The sequence below is a fragment of the Dendropsophus ebraccatus genome, chromosome 3 (genome assembly GCF_027789765.1).
Source record: "Dendropsophus ebraccatus isolate aDenEbr1 chromosome 3, aDenEbr1.pat, whole genome shotgun sequence".
NCBI lineage: Eukaryota > Metazoa > Chordata > Amphibia > Anura > Hylidae > Dendropsophus > Dendropsophus ebraccatus.
Window position 1 is genome coordinate 160575415 of NC_091456.1, and position 18684 is coordinate 160594098.

General features: G+C 40.9%; 1 protein-coding gene across 4 annotated transcripts in view; it reads right to left on the reverse strand.

The window, feature by feature from the left end:
* TRAPPC13 (trafficking protein particle complex subunit 13) overlaps positions 1-18684 on the reverse strand; it is a 24871-nt gene continuing 6187 nt past the window's right edge. Inside the window, exons 2-13 of one of the 4 annotated variants that reach the window (XM_069963010.1) lie at positions 15578-15646; positions 15172-15271; positions 13422-13506; positions 12950-13077; positions 12559-12631; positions 11229-11273; positions 8512-8529; positions 6791-6924; positions 4818-5016; positions 4520-4620; positions 3085-3232; positions 1-1425 (exon numbers count right to left, since the gene is read on the reverse strand). In XM_069963010.1, the coding sequence (XP_069819111.1) occupies positions 1318-1425; positions 3085-3232; positions 4520-4620; positions 4818-5016; positions 6791-6924; positions 8512-8529; positions 11229-11273; positions 12559-12631; positions 12950-13077; positions 13422-13506; positions 15172-15271; positions 15578-15646 (1208 nt within the window). In that variant the 3' untranslated portion in view covers positions 1-1317. Of the gene's footprint in view, positions 1426-3084; positions 3236-4519; positions 4621-4817; positions 5017-6790; positions 6925-8511; positions 8530-11228; positions 11274-12558; positions 12632-12949; positions 13078-13421; positions 13507-15171; positions 15272-15577; positions 15647-18684 lie in introns of all 4 variants that reach the window. The other 3 variants (XM_069963009.1, XM_069963012.1, XM_069963011.1) reach the window with 3 other exon arrangements.

Genomic DNA, 18684 nt, shown 5'->3' on the forward strand with positions numbered 1-18684 from the left:
TATTTTTTAATCCTTTATTTACAGATAAAATTACATACTTACATAGTCTCCAGCACATTTATCCTAATTTGGGGGTACACCACATTGCCCTTGCAGTGATACAATAATTGGTCCACAATAGGCAACATTTCCATACAGAATTAAATGTGTTAAATTGTAGCTAAAATATTGGAATAACCTGGTACAACAGGTGAGATGTGGTGTAATGAAGGAAAGTTTGTTAAAGCTTCATACCCCATACAGTAAACAATTTAAAGGGGTTGTCATGAAATTCAGAACATGAGATTTATTAAAAAGAAAAAACTCTGTCAGCCTACAAAATCATTATATTTTACAAGAACATGTAACTATACAGCATAAAATTAACCCAAATTGCCCCCCAAAACACCAAACACAACAGAACTAGTGGAGAGAATCGAATTTACACTTATACCGACCATGAAATTGAATCTGTCAAGAGATTTGTGCGGCCCCAACCATAGACAGCATGAAATACCACCAGGCTCACTCACTGCAAAGAACTCTGCTGTTGCTTTTGGAGAAACCATACTTGTAAAACGTGGCAGACACTGGCCTAAGTGTCAGCTAGGTGGCTACCCTCTAGCCTCTCCCTACCCAACTCAGCTTGATTGACCTGTCAAGGCCAAGACAGGCAAGAGAAGACCTGGGAGTGGAGCCACCTGGTGGACACTTCATCTTAGTGGGCACTTTTTAAAACTTTCTCTCAAAAGCTGTAGCAGAGCAGTAGTAAGGGAGTGTTTTAGTATATTATACTATTTGTAGGGAATTGTAGGGCTAGATGACGCAGCAGTGAGTGCCACATTGCAACATAGCACAACTGCAACATAACAGTCATGACTGATTTTTGGTTGCAGGACTTTGCCACCACGCAACAGTAACTTGCCTGAGACTTCTTTGCTTTTTGGTTATTTTTTAAGTGTCAAACTGCAACCTGTGAGATCTACTGTGGTGCAACAAATGTTGGCATATAGCCCTAGCCTAAATCTCCTGACAGGTCCTCTCTATTTTGTATCTTTTTTTTTTTTCTTTATTTTGGGACTAACCAGTTCTATAAAATAAATAAATGCATATTTACACTTTATTTCCTAGAACGTGAGATAAAATACAGTGCGGTAAAACACAAGATTTCTTTTTAAAAATAACAATTGCACTGGCTGCGCAAAAACAATACAGCGTGCTTCAAAGTCATGTCATCTGGGGAGATACGGTGGGCTTGAGCTATGTTGGTCGCTCGCTTTGGGAATCTGGAGACAAGGGTCTAAAAGTTTCCAAAAATTAAAGAAATAATCTCTGGAGTCAACTTTCAACTTGGATGGCTGATGACACTACACAGACCTGGGCGATATCATCATACTCATAGGTCCGCTTCAGGAATGTGTCTGTTAGCCGCAGGCCAGAAACACTCTGGAGGAATAAGAAGCAGATACAGAGGATAATGGGTATTAATGTACTGTAATATAAATAATATATATAGCAGTTAGTAATACAACCACACTAGAAAAATAATTCACCATTATTTAATTAAAAAGAAAAAAAAAAAAAGAAAAAAAATGTATTATATTATATATATGTTTGTGTACATATATAAAAAAAAAATAAAATTATATATATATATATATATATATATATATATATATATATATATATATATATATATATATATATATATATATATATATATATTATATACACACACACACACACACACCTTCTCTGCTATTTAAGCTAATACTGGGACACCAACTGAAACCTGACTCCATAGCAAATTAGTGAGCCTCTCCAGGATTTATCAGTACACATATTACACATTCTAAAACATACCCTTCATATCTGCCATCTGTCTGGTATGGATAAATGATATAATCCTAGTGTGAAAAGAGCCTAATATACTGGACATGCTTATTATGATATAGTATATTACTAGCAGAGTATGCAGGATGCTCAGGCACCTGTAAAAAAATGCCTATGGTATAGAGTTAGCTGCGACCAAATAAATCAGAGGCCTGCTACTCATTTTCCCTGTCTCTAGCTGGATCTGCTTCTATAGGTACAGTAGTGGAGTGAGCACTGGGTCCACACTGCGCTTTTGCTGTTTTAGACTGGGTTCACACTACGTTTTTGCAATCAGTTTTTTGTAAAAACGGATGGGAAAAAAAAAAACGGATGCAACTGTGTGCATCCATTTTCCATTGACTTCCATTATAAAAAAAAAACAAAAAAAAAAACCACACGGATCAAAACATCCGTTTTTTTTTTTGACGGACACAAAAACGAACCACGTTTTTGTATCCGTCAAAAATAAAAACGGAAACGTTTTGATCCGTTTTGTTTAGAATGGAAGTCAATGGAAAAACAGGTGCGCACAGTTGCATCAGGTTTTTCCAAAAACGGATTGCAAAACGTAGTGTGAACCCAGCCCAACAGAACCGTTTAATGGAAAAAACTAATGCATTTGTGCGTCCGTTTTTCTATTGACTTCCATTATTAAAAAAATTGTTCAAAACGCATCCTTTTTTGGCAATATCTGGCTATTTCAGTGTTTTGAGACTCACAACTGAGACTCCACCGACCCCTTTTTTGCATTAATAGCTGCTTATGGAGTTTTCTCAAATCCCAATCTTTATCATTTACGGCCACCCCATGCCATGACAGTCTCACCCCCTCAGATCTCTAGAGCACAGCAGCTGGGACTCAGAGATCGTTGTACTGTAACTGTTTAGAGCTTTGTTTAAGAAGCATGTATGGTGTGGGGCAGAAAAGAGTTACATTTTCTATTACTTCATTGCCAATAATCTGTACTGCATGACTCCGAAAAATAATGAGGGAGATTTATCTAACATGGTGTAAAGTAGAGATGGCCCAGTCGCCCCTAGCAACCAATCAGATTCCACCTTTCTTTCCTCACAGTCTTTAGAAAATAAAAGGTGGAGTCCGATTGGTTGCCGGGGACAACTGAGCCAATTCTATTTTACACCAGTTTGATAAATGTCCCTAAATTTTTTCTGTAAAGCATTTTATTGTGCCTCTTTTTTTCACAAAGCGAAGACCTTACTCTATCCTCACCTGGAGTCCCTGCACAGATGAGAGCAGCGTCAGCGTTAGAAACAGGGACGAGCTGGGGTGGAGTTTTCCGAGCTGTCTGCCTGAAACCCCGCACCAGTGAATGGAGCTTGTGTTGCACATTTCAAGAACCAGGTCCATAGTCCTTTCACTGCTAAAGAGAATGTTAGAGGATGTATCACTATCTCCAGGCTGATTATTGTGCACTGAAGTAAATGGCTCCTTTCTTTTAGCATCAATGCCAGTCTTGTCCATGGGCTTTGTGGGGTATTGCAGCTTAGTTCCATTAAAGTAAATAGGGTTCAGTTGTAATGCCAGACACAATGGCCACATTATAATGGGTTACTGAGGCGAATATTAAATGTGATACATGGAGAGACAGCAGCTAAAGCTCTTCCATCACCCAGGTGATCCCAAGAAAATGGCTGAAAATTGTGCAAAAAGTAGTAACTGTATAACATTACCTCACCACGCTCCCGATGTTCTTCTGCTCTCCAGGCCATTGATTGGCTACTTGGCCTTTGAGTTCAGAGACTGCTGTAAAGCTACAGCAGCGTCTCTGGAAAGCGAGCAGAGGGCAGAACACCACCGGAGGGTGGAGAGGTAATGTATAGTTTAGGGCAAGGGCTGGCTGCACAGACATTGCTAACGATTATCGAGTCAGTAAACAAGCGCTGATGTAGCAGATCGCTGCTCGTTTCTGTTATTAATCGGGACCCTAAGTTTCTGCAGCCAGTGGTATAACTTGTGACTCAAGAGTGCAGGGGCTGGTAGGCTATATACCCTGCGGAAGTGGCGGTACTTTGCTTTGGTCAGGGTATTTAGACACAGGCGTTAAGGTATTGCACTAAAACCCTATTACACAGAGTGATAAACTGCCTAAACAGGCTGATTTGGCAGATTAACGCTTCTTGGAATCAAGGCAACAATTGGAAGAAACGGTCATCGGCTGATCTTTGTCTTTCAACATGTTGAAAAATCATCGGCTGACGACCGGGCATTGCTACTTACTTATAATAGTGCATCTGCCCTCTGCCCACAGCTGCCGCTGGAACTTTAGAGCCAGTCTCTGAAGTGACAGGCCGCTCAGCCAATCACTGGCCGAGAAGGGACAGTGCTGCGGCCAATGATTGGCTGAGCTGCCTGTCACTTCTGAGACCGGCTCTGAAGTGCCAGCGGCAGCTGCGGAACAGAGAGAAAGCTTGAAGAACATAACACCAGGGAGTGTGGAGAGGTAATGCGTTATGTTTATTATTTTACACTTAAAGGCAAGGGCTATATATATATATATATTATATATCCCTTGCTGGATGATGGTCAAGCCGTATAATAGGCTCTGTAAGCAAACGCCGATCTTGCATATCGGCGCTCACTTATCCGGCATATCGGGCCATGTAAAATTACACAACTGCCTGTGGAAAAGGGTAGAGGAAGTTACCTGCAGTTAGTGATTTTACATGTGATATCAAAAGGTTCCTCCAGACTGACAGTATCTGGTATGGTCTCCAGTGACAGCCTCACATCACCATATCCTGGAGCCTGAAAAACAACAAAAAAGGCATTATTTCTAACACTTTATTGTGCACACACTCACAGCAAATTGAAATATGAACATACGGACACAATCCCAACATTTATAAGCAGCATTTATTAATAAGCTGTGGTCAAGACAACAAGTGAGAACTTTAGTATAAAGAAGCTTAGTCCAGAGATCAGGCTCTGCGGCTACTCTGTACCATTCTCTGGAGCTGGCTGGTCTGTAGTCGTCCTTTTTCCCCTAGGTTGGTTTTCCATACGATGTCCAGCTTGCCGATCACTGTGACCCCTTTGATGACCCCAGCTTTTTCTGCAAACTCAGGCTTGGGCTTCAAGCAGTACAAGTATTGTCGTGTGTCCAGCGGCTGTAAATAAGTCTTTGATCCAAATGTGGACAACCTGCATGACAGAGGTTATTATTACACAGAGTCACTTGAGAAACAAAAATTGATAGACAAGCCTATGATTACAATGGTTTTCTGGCTTTAGGTTAATAATGCCTAATCATTATATGGGTATGTTCACACACTGTGGATTTGATGAAGATCTGTTGCAGATTTTAACCTTCCTAAAGAAGCTAACTGGACAAATTTGCAAGCATGCCAAACAGGGCTGTGGAGTTGGTAACCCGCAGCTCCGACATCAACTCCTTCATAAATGGCCAGTCGGACACCAGGGGAGTTATTTAACACACTGGTGAAAAGTAGATCTGGTTCAGCAGCTTCTTACTAATATTCCACAAGAAACTGGAGTAATTTCTTTGTGTGCAGTGGATGCAGCCAGTCTTCAGTCTCCATGTCGTGAAGAACTGAAACCTGGGCCTAGTTTTATCACCACTCTGTCAACGTCCCTGCTCCTGAATCTTTGCAGGAAATACCCGCCCAGCCAGTTAGTGAAAGCAGCTGTGCCCCGCCCAACTCACTGATTGGCTGAGCGGGCATTACTGAGTGGGGCCGTTCCACCTGACGAGGGAACATGAGCCATGATGCTGCACTGGGGGGCATGGAGATGGGTAAATTGGTCTTCTCTATTATGTTCCCACCGCGCCTTGTTCCCCCGCCCAGATTTTTCACTGTTGCTCAGAATACCCTTTTAATTTCTGCCCCCCTCTCTCTTCCAGACACACACAGCCTGCTGCAGCCATTGCACACTGAAGAAAAACACGCAATCTCCTCTTAGAGAGAAAACACCAGACTGAGGTTACTGCTGCACTACTTATGTCTTCTCCTCCTCCTCTATATTACACAGGATATCTTCATATTACACTTCTGCTCATATACAGTCATCCAGCAAGAGAACAGCACAGATCTCCCCTCACATAATGGATTCTTCCAGCTCAGAAACAAACTGCCAAAAAGTGACCGACAACTTCTCCCCGACCACCCTTATCTAATAGGGCCAGTGCTTTATTACTGATATATTACCCCGACCACCTTATCTAATAGGTCTGGTGTTTTATTACTATGCTTCACCCTTTCTTTCTAACTAAATGTATGTGAGAAAGTTTTTTTTAATAAATAAATAGGGTCTTTAGATTGATAGAACATAAAATATATTGATAAGCAACATTTTTAAAATTCATATTAAGTTTTTTGGAAGATTTTCTTAAAGCTGCAATCGGGGATGGTACATTTTTTCCAACTTCGACTCCAACCCCACAACCCTGATGCCAACATAAAAAAATTCTACAGTTTTCTTTGTTTTTTTTTAATGAGTTGGTCATCGGACTCCATACACTAGCTGTATCTCCTTCAAAGAACTAGTATACCTGTTTATCAGCAACTTTTGACTAAAGTAGGACTTCCTACGCTGAACAAGGAAATATAACTATTATTTCAATCCATCACTGAGATATAAGTTTTGGAAGCCTTTTTGCAAATCAGGAAAGAAAGCAGACAGGACCGCAGAAGCCCAGCAATATATAGTCCCCATACCTAAATGTAACCATCCACTCAATTTAGATCGACAGTCCCAACCTTGCTGGGCTTTTGCAGCACAATTGCAACAATTTGAATAAAACATGTAAAACTTATATCTTAGTGCTGGAGTGACGGATTGAAATAAGAGTCATAACCTGATTCAGGGCATGAAGCTCTATTGTATACTTTAATTTAGTCAACAAAAATTTGCTGACAGGTACAGCATTGTACAGAATAACCATGAAAGTCCTTACCCCTCACCATCCTTGTCTACACTGTTCAACTCAGACACATTGTACATTATTGAGGGCTCCAGAGACACCTTCTCCATGAACATAGGTGATGTGGTGATATTCTGAATCTGAGCTTCAAGAAACACTTCATCTGTCTGCAAATCCAAACATAATAAAAACTAGGCCTTAAGATACCAGAGGCAGACACAATGCAAATCAGTATGATCATTAGCACCATAAGCTTTATCATCATCATTATTGTTATGTCATTAGTGTCATGCCTGAAAAAATCAAAGGTTCCACAATTAAAATGGGCGTTCCAACCGGCATCCCAAACTTAAGAATCAGAAGCAAAGTTAGTTATATGGTAGATTGGATCAAGCAATGGATGGGGGATAGGATCAGATTCTTACACACCTCATGGTAATATCCCTTTGGTGATGACACAAACAGTAGGAGAAAAAAAACCTAACACCTTTAGCTGCAGTTAGATTTAGACAATGGATGCTTTGTTTTCCAATGTTAATGTTGTTGTGAATAAAGCATATCCATGTAAACATTTGGCAAAATGCCATTTGAATTGCAGGCCATCCTGGAAGAGTGATCAGGAGATGGAACACCAGTCCGTTTGGTATTAAAACATTGTTTCCTTTTAAAGGAAATCAACTGAAAGCTGAAGACGTTTAGAGTTACAATTCAAACCAGTCTACAATTTTTCTTTTTCAGATGAAACAGTTTACTATCCCACAATCCATTGCTTTGGTAATTGTTGAATCATATTTTGGGCTATTGGTTAAATATCAATGAAGCGATTCTCAGCGTAAAGTGAAAGGCTTAGTGGAGCTTGAAAAAGTGGAGTTAACAATAAGCATCAACGTGGAAAAGCAGGTTCACCAAATAAATATTTAGATACCCAACAAGTTAATGTGTTCTTTTACAGCAGACATCTTATTGTTGCTTTCTACTTATTATGGTGCAAAAACATTTCTTATGAAAGAATTGCTTAGTTTTGCTTCTACAGTTTTCTGTATGAGCTCTATTTTCTCTCTATATATGTATACAACCTATATGATATTCTCTGTCTGCTCTCCCCTCTCTTTCCAGCCTGGGTGAGATGTCCTTCAAGGTTTCTCTCCCCTCCTCCTGTGTACTATCTGAGCAAAAGGTCCATCAGACTGTACTAATCTTACTATAACAGCTAAATAGTAAGATATTTTAAATGACTAATTAGAAAGTTGCCCCATTCTGCATTTAGGAAACAAATCTACAATCGGGCTCCTAATGTAAGTGTATAGAGCCCAACTCTTTCAGTTACACAGCGGGGAGCAGATACTGCTGCAGCACAGTCCTTTCCCCATGCGTTCTCACGATCGGTACAGGTCTGAACACTAAGACCCGGACTGATCAAAACTTGTGACTCTATGGAATGTCAAAAGTAGTACACTTTAATTTCAAGAAATAAATATAATGAATATCGAAAATTTAATTACTGATGTATTATATTGAAAAAAAATGTACTATTGACCTGAGAATAAAAGAACAAATCTTACTATATAGGCCATTTCGTGGAACAATCCAATAATAAAAAAAAAAATTGATAAAAATGAATATTTAGTTGAGAACTTGCTTTTCCACTGGGCGGCAATTTCAGGATGAGATTGAGTTGTTAAACAGGCGCAAACAAGAGTTTTGAGTAGCGCTTCAGAATTAAATAAAATGATGGGAAAAAAAATAAAAATTACCACAGAACTGAGGTCACTCTAATGGAGGAAATAAAACAAAAAAAAATTAGAGAAAGAAATGAGGGTTAAATGGTAAAGAACAGGAATGCTAGATCAAAATAAACATTAAACTACCGCGTCACATAGAATTAGTACAAGCTATATACTGTGTCACGTGTGTACAGCTAAAGAGTCTATCCCAGAGTATACTCCAATTTTTTTTTGTTTCTTATAAAATATAAAAAAAAGGCTGTCCTATTGTTTACTGATGCTCTTACACAATGAGCTCATCAGTTTTGTATTGTCTTTTTTCTTTAATAAAAAGACAAAAAAAAGAAAAAAAGTCATCCAGTATCCATAACATTACAAGAACTGGGACAAAATTGTCCATGGTAAGAATGGTGCGGCCAAGGACTTGAAAAGGAAGTAAAATATAGTGATTGAGATAGATAGATATATAGATATAGATATATATATATATATATATATATATATATATATATATATATATATATATATATATATATATATATATATATATCTCAATCAATCACTCTGCTCAGCTCTTCCTGCTCTATGAGATGGAGCCTGCAGATCTAGCTGCTTGTTTAACATGACAGACCCCTTTAAAGCGACTCTGTACACACAATCTGACCCCCCCAAACCACTTGTACCTTCAGATAGCTGCTTTTAATCCAAGATCTGTCCTGGGGTCGGTTCGGCAGGGGATGCAGTTATTGTCATAAAAACAACTTTTAATCTGAGCTATGCACCAGCACACAACAGACGTCCCAGAGCTCCAGAGTTAAAGAAGCAGCAAGGCCCCTGATGAGAGGCTGCGGAAACGCGTTGGGCCGGACCATGAGAATACTGAAGTGAACCCCATGAACAAGGGAAGTAACATATCTTCAGCAAATAAATATTTTCTTGTTTGAAAATTTATAAATGGAAAATTGGGACATTTAGTAGTGACTTTAACCGTGATACTTAAGCACAATATAAAAGACTGTGACCATTATACGAGTGCAATATGAAATGATATGTGCAATATGGGAACACGGCTGGAAAATACACACGGATAATAACCACTACTAATGGCTATATGCACTGTATAGTATGCAATAGGAGGAAGAGCTGGGTGCAAAAAACGCATGGACAGACAAAAAAAACGCATCAAAAACGCAACCAGGTCTGAACAGTACCCAAACACTTTTTTTTTTTTTTTTTTTTTTTTTTTTGTGTTGACATAACATATACAGTGTAACATATAAGAAGAGGACAATTTGGGTACCAGAAACATGCTACAAGGTCTGAAGAGTGCCCAAATAGACTCTCCTGTGTAAAAAATTGGTGGCACAAAGTGCAAAGGTGATGGCTGTGCAATAAAGTGTTTGGTGTTTTAAATGATATAATAAAAGGTACTTTTTAAGTGACTATTGGAGTATTCAGTGATGATATAAAATTAACATAGTCTTCTATATTGACTTACATTCAGAGACTGTATATATATATATATATATATATATATATATATATATCTCAATCAATCACTCTGCTCAGCTCTTCCTGCTCTATGAGATGGAGCCTGCAGATCTAGCTGCTTGTTTAACATGACAGACCCCTTTAAAGCGACTCTGTACACACAATCTGACCCCCCCCAAACCACTTGTACCTTCAGATAGCTGCTTTTAATCCAAGATCTGTCCTGGGGTCGGTTCGGCAGGGGATGCAGTAATTGTCATAAAAACAACTTTTAATCCTGCAGCGCTGTGTCTAACGGCCGGGGCTTACATTCGGATATGCATTAGGCTGGCACAACCTCTCTGTTCTTCCTCCCCACCCTCCTCATCATTAGGAATGCTCCAGGCAGATTGCTTTCTAATTCCAGCGCTGCAGGATTAAAAGTTGTTTTTAGGACAATAACTGCATCCCCTGCCAAACGGACCCCAAGACAGATCTTGGATTAAAAGCAGCTATCCGAAGGTACAAGTGGTTTGGGGGGGACAGATTGTGGGTACAGAGTCGCTTTAAAATGCTGGTTGTTCCCAATGGCGACAGCACATGTGGCAGAAAGCAGCAACCAAACACCCCACCTCCCACAACCCTTGCTGTAGACGCCACAGATACTGATTGCGTATTGGGAGGATGAGTCAGCTATGTCTAACTAAACAGAGTCTATCTGCTGGGACCTAATGGAGGGATGGTGTTGGTTTTCGGAGACTCCTGAGGGCGACATTTATGTGATGCTAAATTTAAAAAAATCTTGACTGGTCCCTGGAGTATTATATTAGTAGTTTACCCACCACCACATATAAATACAAAGCATGTTATAAGAGATACTTAGTGTTTTACATACCCTGGCTGCAAAAGAACAGAATGCTACTCTATTAGTAAAGAGACAAGCATGCACTGGCTTATTGGGTCACATACAGTGGGAGGTGCCATCAATATATACATTCATTATCATGTAGCATTTCATCACAAAAGGATTATTGTAATAATATGGTACCCCTGCATAATATGGTACCACTACATTTAAATGCTACTGTACCTCTGCATTTCAGATTTAATAAAGATACATACAGGTTTTTTTTATGTAGAATATTGTATAATTTCAAGCTCAATGGGATTTGCTGTGGCAGTGCAAATTTCCACAAACAAAAGTAGTAAAGTTTTCAAATTAATCCTGTCTGTCATTAAATAAATGCATTGCTTGTGTTAGACTACAGGGCACTTACCTCTGCATTGTAAAATTTTGTCTTGACGTCGAGTGGTTTGAGAACCTGTATTCGGACAGAAGACATGTTACACAGGGATCGGTCCACCGGCTACTAGAACTTCCTAAGTGTGTAGGTTTACTTTCAGCTCACTATCACAGACAACAAATGCTTACCGACAGCAGGCCAAGGATACGTGGTTCACAAACATAATCACAGCGGCGTATCACAATATTAAAACATAACATTTATTATACGGCTAAAATGTTAAAAAGCGCCACAATAACCAAAAAACACACAAATTCCACACCTCATTGTATCCACTGATGTGGGGTACTGTGTACAACTGAGTTGCCCGGACCACAACTGGTCCTATGCATAAGGGCAACACCACCCAAAAATGAAAGGATAGGAAAAACACAGGCTAACCCGATGCATTTTCCCGTGGGTGTCGGCCACGGTTCATCAGGGGTTAAGAGATGATATACAGATGCATCAGACAAAATGATTAATGTCAATGCTAAGCCACCACAAGTTCCAATCCACCCAGTCATCCACTGGTGTATCAGCTACTATATAATGAACCAATAGTTCACCAAGGACCATAGAACATGTGTTCCAATACACGATTACACACTCCGTAACCAGTATATTAAAAAACTCAGGGGATACAAGATAAATGAATGATAGCTTAACCGAGCCTCTTACTCTCTCCCCTCAGAGTATGATGTCCGGCCTTCAATAGGGCTGCAGGGATGTGCTGCTGGGTGCTGTGGATACCTGCGTGCTGTGGGGTTGCCCTTATACATAGGACCAGTTGTGGTGCGGGCAACTCAGTTGTACATGGTACCTCACATCAGTGGATACAATAAGGTGTGGAATTTGTGTGTGTGTTGTTTACTGTGGCGGTTTTTAACATTTTAGCCGTATAATAAATGTTATGTTTTAATATTGTGATACGCCGCTGTGATTATTACTTTCAGCTCACCTTACAGTTTACTTATAGTAGATAATGCGCCTTGTTGTCTAATGTTACCATTGAATAAGGTGCATTCATAGCTAGAAGTCTACTGTCTGCAAATCGAACTACCAGTGACTGACAGCTGTCCATCAATCACTGCTAACAGGGGTGCTAACACTTAGCATGATGTTATGGGACATATCTAGATATAGACATAAATGCTTTCTTTCCCTGCAACAGGGATAGGACATGGATAACATCCAACTGCTAAAACTTGTTTTGTGCAAACTAGACTCCCCCTTTAATATTATAGTGGCTCACCTACATACACAACCAGCAATGGTCTGTAAGGTATTCTATTGCTCCAGAGCCACTATTTGGGATTCTCACCTGGAACTTGAAGAATTTCCTGAAGTACATTTTCTCCCCAGTCTGAGTGGTATAGCTCACAGCACACACTAATCTGAAACACAGGAGCACAATGCAACGTGTACAAGTCAATAAAGGTGACTATATGACCAATATGATTCCCAGCTTATAATTCTATACGCGGGGCTGACATGAGTGATATTGCTATTCCCCAATAGAGATGAGTGAAACTTGAGCATGCCTGAATTTGGCATTTGATTACCGGTGGCTGAAGAAGTTGGATGCAGCCCTGGGAAGTTCTGGAAATTATATAGACAGCCTATGGCTGTATCAATGTTTTCCAGGCAGCCTTTGGGTTGCAGCCAACTTCTTCAGCCACCGGTAATCAAATGCCAAACAATCCAATACTCACATGTGTGTGCCTATTTCTTTAACTTCATGATGAATGACGTCATCGATACAGCTGTCTGGTTTGAGCTCAGCGACCACCGCACTGGATGCGGACAGGTTTAGTCTCTGGGAGCTTGTCTGGAGATCTGCCTGTAAGCAATAATAATGTCAGCCATCAACAAAATTCTGTTCATCTACACAATTATCATTACACATGATCCAATGAAGGATTATGGGCAGTAGTAAAAGGCTTCCTAGGCAGTGTTCTGAAGAAATCCAACATTGATGACCCTAATGTGCATACAATGTCCGTGCAACAAGATGTAAGAGAAGGGTTTAGCAGTGCAGTTCTCTCTGCTCGTTCCAGGGATTGATGGGAGTCTGAACACCCAGACTGACTGATCAAAATTTTTACATGACTGTTTTTTACCTGATGATGACACTATGATACGGCCATATGGAGGAGGGGGGTGCGATATATTGTAGGAACCTACCTTGACTTGTATGTCTTTAACTGTTTGATTGCTGTCATTGTGTACACTGATGTAGCTGGAAAATGTTTCACCCAGAAAAATATTCCTATGGTAGGAGAAGTAGGCAAAATATAACATTATGGGACAAAGAAAGTCAAAATACCTACATAAAAGTATATTGTTTCATTCGAAAACAGAACGACAAAGAAACTAAGAAGGAATAATCAAATAAATTAAAGGGGTTCTCCATGGAAAAATTCAATAATTGTCTATTTACAGGACTTAAGTGATTCACCCTGATCAGAACTGAGGCCTCTGGCTCCATACACTCCATACATATGGACCACGTGGCTGTGCTAATAAGCTACTAATAACATATGGTCCATCAATTAATTTGGCAGCAGAGAGCACTGTGTCAGACTAGAAAGAATACACCACTTCCTGTAGGACATACAGCAGCTGATAAGTACTGGAAAGCTTGAGATATATAGAAGTAAATTACAAATCTATATAACTTATATATCACTATATAACTTACTGTATTATTGATTTTGATCATGGGCTACAATGTTAAACGTGTACCTATGATTTCATGATGATATAGAATGGTGACATGTCAGAACAAATGGGCAAAATCACCAAAAGAAATGGGCAGAATCACTTGTCTGATCAGCAGGGTAGGCGGCTGCCCGGGGGCCCTCGCGTCCTATTGGGCCCCTGCCCTCTGTGACCTGTATTTTTAGCTTTATAAGACGCACTTATAAAACGAAGTGCGTCCTATAAAGCGAAGGCGACTCCCAAGCAGTGCCGAGCACCGCAAGGAAGCCATCCCGCTCGCCCCCTGTATTGCCGCTCACTATGCATATGCATAGTGAGCGGCCCTGAGCCACCCCCTCCGCCCGCCCAGCCCGCCCCTTCTATCGCTTCTCAGCTGGCAGCCGATCAGAAGACCAGGAAAGTGCAATGAGCAGCACTTTCCTGGGCTTCTGATCGACTCAGCTAAGCGGCGATAGAAGGGGCGGGCAGTCCAGGAACTCACCCGTCTGCCGGCCCCAGCAGCTGATGTCTCCTGGCAGCACGCTCCCGTCATCCTCCGGCACAGGCAGCGGGGTACAGAGACGCTGCCTGTGTCCTGCAGCCGGACACTTCCGGTACAGGCAGTCTCTCTGTACCCCGCTGCCTGTGCCGGAGGATGTCGGGAGTGCGCTGACGGGAGAGGAGCTGCTGGGGCCGGCGGACAAGTGAGTAACTGGTTTGTTGTTTTGGGGGCACTGGCTACTATGGGGGCACTGGCTACAAGGGAGCACTGGCTACTATGTGGGCACTGGCTACTATGGGGGGCACTATATGGGGGGATTTGCTACTATGGGGGGCACTATATGGGGGGATTGGCTACTATGGGGGGCACTATATGCAAAGATGTGGGGGATTTGATGGTGGCGGTTAGGGGGGGGGGGGGGGCAATTCGCACCTCTGCCTGGGGAGAACTGGGCAGAAACGAAAGGGCACAGATCAGCCAAGTGATTTTGCCCCTTTATTCTAGTGATCAGAGGGGGCCTTAGCACCCAGACCCCTACTAAACACACCTTCTGATGTGTTACTATGACATGTCATGAGGTTTAATGAAATGATACGTACACTTTAAATTTATGAAAAGCAACAGCAGAATTTCCAGCAGAAGCTTAGGCATAACATGGTGGAATACGTATGACCAAAACATATATATCCACATGAAGAAGACCCAATGGAAAGAGAAGACAGGAGGTGTTACCCAAAGTTCTGTGGTAGCGTCAGCATTTCCCCCAGCATTAATATTTCAGCTCCTTTCACAGTGGAAGGATCTTCTCTCATGAGATTATTAAAAAGATCACCTATGGGCAGAAACAGAAATAGATTACTTGATATAGAAGGCATGGACATGGTACTGTCATGCCTGTGTGCAGCCAATACACTACCAAGTATGAGCCTATATGGCAGTGTTCTCTAACATGTGCCTCCCACTGCGACACCCAGAAGGTCACTAGTCCTGAACTATTCAGGCATGCTGGGATTTTTTGCAGCAGTTGCCAGAGCGCTGCCATATTGGCTAATATGTTGTAATCACACAGAGATGACAGTGCTGCCTATATACCTCATTTATAATACTGCTTACAATATGAATGGAAAGGATCGGTTACCTGGAAGGTCCCGCTCTTCACACGTCACTGGGATGTTGGTGAATAGGGTTGGTTTTGTGAGCCGCATAACTGCATAGAAAAGGAGAAAAATATTGTTTAGTCTTCTAGGTTTGATACATCATGTACTTAAAGAAGACTACACAGTCCACATCTGATCCATAGTGCAACCTACATGTCCATGAATGATGGGAACAGTAGGATTTTATATACACATATACATAGCAATACACCATTAGGCTATGTAAACTCCGGCAATGTTGATTTAGCTTATATAAGGTGGCCATGACACAATGCTTTATGATGGATACCACAAAGGCTTGAATCTGGATCTGCCGAATTCTGTCAAGGGTGGGATGAGATGAAATGCTCCAATAGAAATGTGAACACAGTAATCATTCTTATTCCAGTTTCTTGTTCAAGTAAGATGACAGTCTTGTTTTATCATAATCAGTATTTGGGGATAAGATACAGCATTGGTGTTGTGTCCTTTGGCTTCGTACATACAAGTTTCTTTAGAAAAAAATTGGGCCAAACTTTGTTGCAAGACTAAATTTTACCTTGTAGCCATAAGCCCGCCTTACACATAAGATACAACCAGACTGCACTCACTCATTATGGCAATATCAGATACTGATCTAATTCTGATTCCCACAATGGATCCACTTGGCGTTGAAATAGACAAGAAGACCCTGAGGAGCAAGCCTTTCACGATTCACTGGCGTTGCCCCAAAGAATGAGCCATTAACTTGCAGGTACTATATATATATATATATATATATATATATATATATATATATATATATATATATATATATATATATATATATATATATATATAATCTCCTTACCCCAAAATCTGACTTGTTCCCAGTGCAAAATTACAATTCATTGGTAAATCTCAGAGAACACTTGGGACGCAGTTAACATTCTGCAAACTATTGATCACACTATACCATTCAGTTTTACTATAGTGCAGTAAAATGAGGGTTTGTTTTTGTTTGTTTTTTTTGCAGGCTATTGTGGTGACATCTAATGGTCAAGAGTAAAAGTGTTTTCTTTCTCTCTTGAGACGTATATTAAAAATACATTGGCCTTAAAGCGACTCTGTACCCACAATCTGACCCCCCAAACCACTTGTACCTTCAGATAGCTGCTTTTATTCCAAGATCTGTCCTGGGGTCTGTTCGGCAGGTAATGCAGTTATTGTCATAAAAACAACTTTTAATCTTGCAGCCCTGTGTCTAACGGCCGGGGCTTATATTTGTATATGCATTAGGCTGGCGCACCCTCTCTGTCCTTCCTCCCCACCATTAGGAATGATCCAGGAACATTTACTGCTGTTTGAGCTTTGCACAGGTGTATTAATGATGCAGCCCATGTTTATTATGCACGCAGCTGAGGAATAGGAAGCAATCTGCCTGGATCATTACTAATGCTGAGGAGGGTGGGGAGGAAGGACAGAGAGGGTGTGCCAGCCCAATGCATATTCAAATGTAAGCCCCGGCCGTTAGACACAGCGCTGCAAGATTAAAAGTTGTTTTTATGACAATAACTGCATCCCCTGCCAAATGGACCCCAGGACAGATCTTGGAATAAATGCAGCTATCTGAAGGTACAAGTGGTTTGGGGGGGGTCAGATTGTGAGTACGGAGTCGCTTTAAAGGGAAGGTGCATGGCAGAGAGATTCTCAATCTTTTCTGAATCCCTGTGTAATGTTTCACACCTTCCCTCCATATCAGGATAACAGTCAAAGAATTTGACCTGGAGTACTTCCTTAAATGTGTTTTCCCATCAAGATAAACAAGTCTGCCATGTACAAGGATTTCTGAAAATGTACTTCATGTGTGCACTGTTTGGTGCACTAGGGGCATTCTCATAGGGGATATGCGGCATGTACAAATTTTATATATGTTGCTGTCCATACAAAAAAAAACAACCATCTTATGCTTACCTCTCTGCCGCATGGCTCTGTCACTACAAATTCAAAGAGTTTCCCCGCTGCCGGCATGATATGGATACATCATGTCGGGCGGGGAACAGTCCAATGCAGCCCATAATTTATGCAGCCTAAGTTGAGCGGTTTGTCACTGCAAGACAAGTTCGTCTGCAGAAGTGGCGGTGGCTGCGGCCAGCGGGGGAGCCGGAGACACTGCAGGAGGAGAGCAGAGCAGCACAGAGAAGTGTAAGATGTTGCTTATGTTTTATGTATCGGGCAGCAACAAGTGCCAGATAATCCCTTAAAGCTTATATACATTGTGAAAGAATGCAAGAGACTGACATTTTCAGATTAAAAAAACTAAAGTTTTACATTTTATTTCATAGAAAATGTATACCTCAGAATTTATATTGATTTCTGGACACAATATTATTTATAAAAACATAGCATAATAGAAAGAATTACAGATGAAAATAAAAGACAAAGGGGGAGATTTATCAAACATGGTGTAAAGTTAAACTGGCTCAGTTGCCCCTAGCAACCAATCAGATTCCACCTTTCATTTTCCAAAGAGTCTGTGAGGAATGAAAGGTGGAATCTGATTGGTTGCTAGGGGCAACTGAGCCAGTTTCACTTTACACCATGTTTGATAAATCTTTCCCAAAATTTTATTTTCTCCTAAAGGGAACCTGTCATGGTAAAAAAGGTGTCTGATCTGTAGACATCGTGTTGCATGGCTGGAGGAGCTAAGTAGATGGATATATAGTTATCTCTTTATGCATGCTATGAATTAATCCTTGGTATGAGAGCGCCCATTGGACTCATGAGGATAGAAACAGCAGGGAATTCAGACAAGAGAAACTTTCCCCAAAATTATACAATATTTGCTAAAATAAACTTTCCCGCAGGGGATGTATTGAACATGTGATCTCCATCTGTAGCGTGATGAACTTTTGTAGTAGAATTTCTTATTTAATAAATGGCGAGTGCATCACCAACAGTCCAGAGTCTGATTTTTCCTCATTTGGAGCAGCAGAGCGCCCCCTCAAAATGGGGACGTTTAAAGGAGAAGTCCGGCCAGACCCAGTTTTTAGCAAGTGCTGGGGAGGATAAAGAAATAACATGTTCTTACCTCCCCCCGCTCCAAAGCTGGTGGACTCTGGTCCCCGGC